At 66.4% G+C, this 1,692-nt stretch overlaps 2 protein-coding genes across 2 annotated transcripts in view; one reads left to right on the top strand and one right to left on the bottom strand.

Moving 5' to 3' along the window:
- The window catches only part of SNX17 (sorting nexin 17), a 5,447-nt gene extending 4,115 nt beyond the window's left edge, over positions 1 to 1,332 (bottom strand). The window contains 3 exon segments of the mRNA XM_031065039.1: positions 261 to 417; positions 615 to 950; positions 1,306 to 1,332. Coding sequence (XP_030920899.1) covers positions 261 to 417; positions 615 to 950; positions 1,306 to 1,332 — 520 coding nt within the window.
- Positions 1,333 to 1,643: 311 nt separating this feature from the next.
- EIF2B4 (eukaryotic translation initiation factor 2B subunit delta) overlaps positions 1,644 to 1,692 on the top strand; it is a 6,398-nt gene continuing 6,349 nt past the window's right edge. The window contains exon 1 of the mRNA XM_031065038.1: positions 1,644 to 1,678. Within this exon, the coding sequence (XP_030920898.1) occupies positions 1,644 to 1,678 (35 nt within the window). The remainder of the gene's footprint in view (positions 1,679 to 1,692) is intronic.

The raw sequence follows: 1,692 nt of genomic DNA, 5'->3' as shown, positions 1-1,692 counted from the left end.
CCGCTGCGTGCGTGCTGGCCCAGCCAGGGACCCCCCTGCACAGCCCCACTCTGCCAGGGCAGGGCAAGGGCTGGGACAGGAGCTGGCACCCAGGGGACCAGCCCATCAAACGCCAGGGCTGGGACAGGAGCTGGCACCCAGGGACAAGCCCATCAAACGCCAGGGCTGGGACAGGAGCTGGCACCCAGGGACAAGCCCATCAAACGCCAGGGCTGGGCTGCCCTGGGAGGTGCAAGATGCACCGCAGGGAATGGAGCAGGGCAGGGAGGAAGGCAAGGGCCGTGCCCTGCCCAGCTTACCAGCCTGCATGTATTTCTCCAGCTGCTCCCGGCGCTGCTCTACCTCTGCTGGGGTAAGCGTGAAGATCTTCTTTGGGGGAAAGGCTGGGACCACGTTGGCACCATACTCCTTCCTTAACTGGGACAAGAACAGAGTGCTGCAGAAGCCCCCCGAGGGACGGCGGCTGCCCTGATCCCCACCCTCGCTGATCCCCAGGGACCTAGCAAGGGGAGCAGAGAGCTCCCAGCACCCCCGATCCCCGTGGGAGCCCAGCAGCACCCAAGAGCCCGGCTGGAATGTGAGGAGCAGGAGCTGCTGCCCCGGTGTCCCCGTACCTGCTCATGCAGGCCCAGGAGCTGGCTGTAGCGCACCCGGCAGTGCAGCACCCCGTTCACGTGGATGTTGTAGGCCTGCAGGGAGACAGGGCACTCAGAGCCAGCACCTGCCAGCTGCAGGAGCCCCAGGAGCTGCCCAGGGCGCCAGGGAGCACCCAGGAAAAGGCAATAGTCCTGAGGACCCTGCCGAAGGTCAGAATGGTTCAAGAAGTATGAGCACACCCAAGAGATGTGCCACTGGACACCAGAAAGGTCTAACCCTGTCTGCCCAGCCGTGGGGAGCACAGAGCCACGCTGCAGCCCCACGGACAAGGACAGCCCTCCCCACTGCCAGGGCTTCACAAGGAGCGGGTCCCTGGCTCAGCCCCCTCTGCTCTGGCTCAGCCCCTGCTGATGCCACAGGCAGAGCACAGCTGTGAGTGCAGAGCACACAGGAACACCTGGCAGAGCACAGCTGTGAGTGCAGAGCACAGGGAACACCTGGCAGAGCACAGAATGCACAGGGAACACCTGGCAGAGCACAGCTGTGAGTGCAGAGCACACAGGGAACACCTGGCAGAGCACAGCTGTGAGTGCAGAGCACAGGGAACACCTGGAAACCCCATGGTCCAGCTCCCAGCAGCTCACCGTAGACAGAGAGTCCCTGCAAGGGACAGCAGTGTCCTCCCAGGTCCTGCCACCCCCACAGCACCGTTTGGGAGGGAGAGAGGATGGCCATGAGCCCCCGGCCAGCCACGGCAGCCCAGTCCAGCCTCCCAGGGATGCCCCAGTGCCCTCCTGCTCCTGAGCGCTGGCACTGCCCAGCCAGGCTGGGGCTCACACGGGCAGCTCCCCACCCAAACCAGCCCGGCGCCCCGGGGCTGCTGCGGGGGAAGCGGGAGGGACAGCGGCGCCACGGGCAGCACCCACGCCCGCCCAAATCAGGGCTCTCCATCAGGCACAGCTCCTGTCCAGCCCCCGGGCTCTCCCCCGGCCTGAGGAGCCTCGGCAGCGGCGGAGGGCAAAGGGCAGGGGGGTCACAAGGACGAAATGCCGCGAGGGCTGCCTGCTCCTACGGCCCTCGCGCAACTGCAGCTCC

The sequence above is a fragment of the Geospiza fortis genome, unplaced genomic scaffold (genome assembly GCF_000277835.1).
Source record: "Geospiza fortis unplaced genomic scaffold, GeoFor_1.0 scaffold1103, whole genome shotgun sequence".
NCBI lineage: Eukaryota > Metazoa > Chordata > Aves > Passeriformes > Thraupidae > Geospiza > Geospiza fortis.
This window is presented reverse-complemented; position numbering and strand designations above follow the sequence as displayed.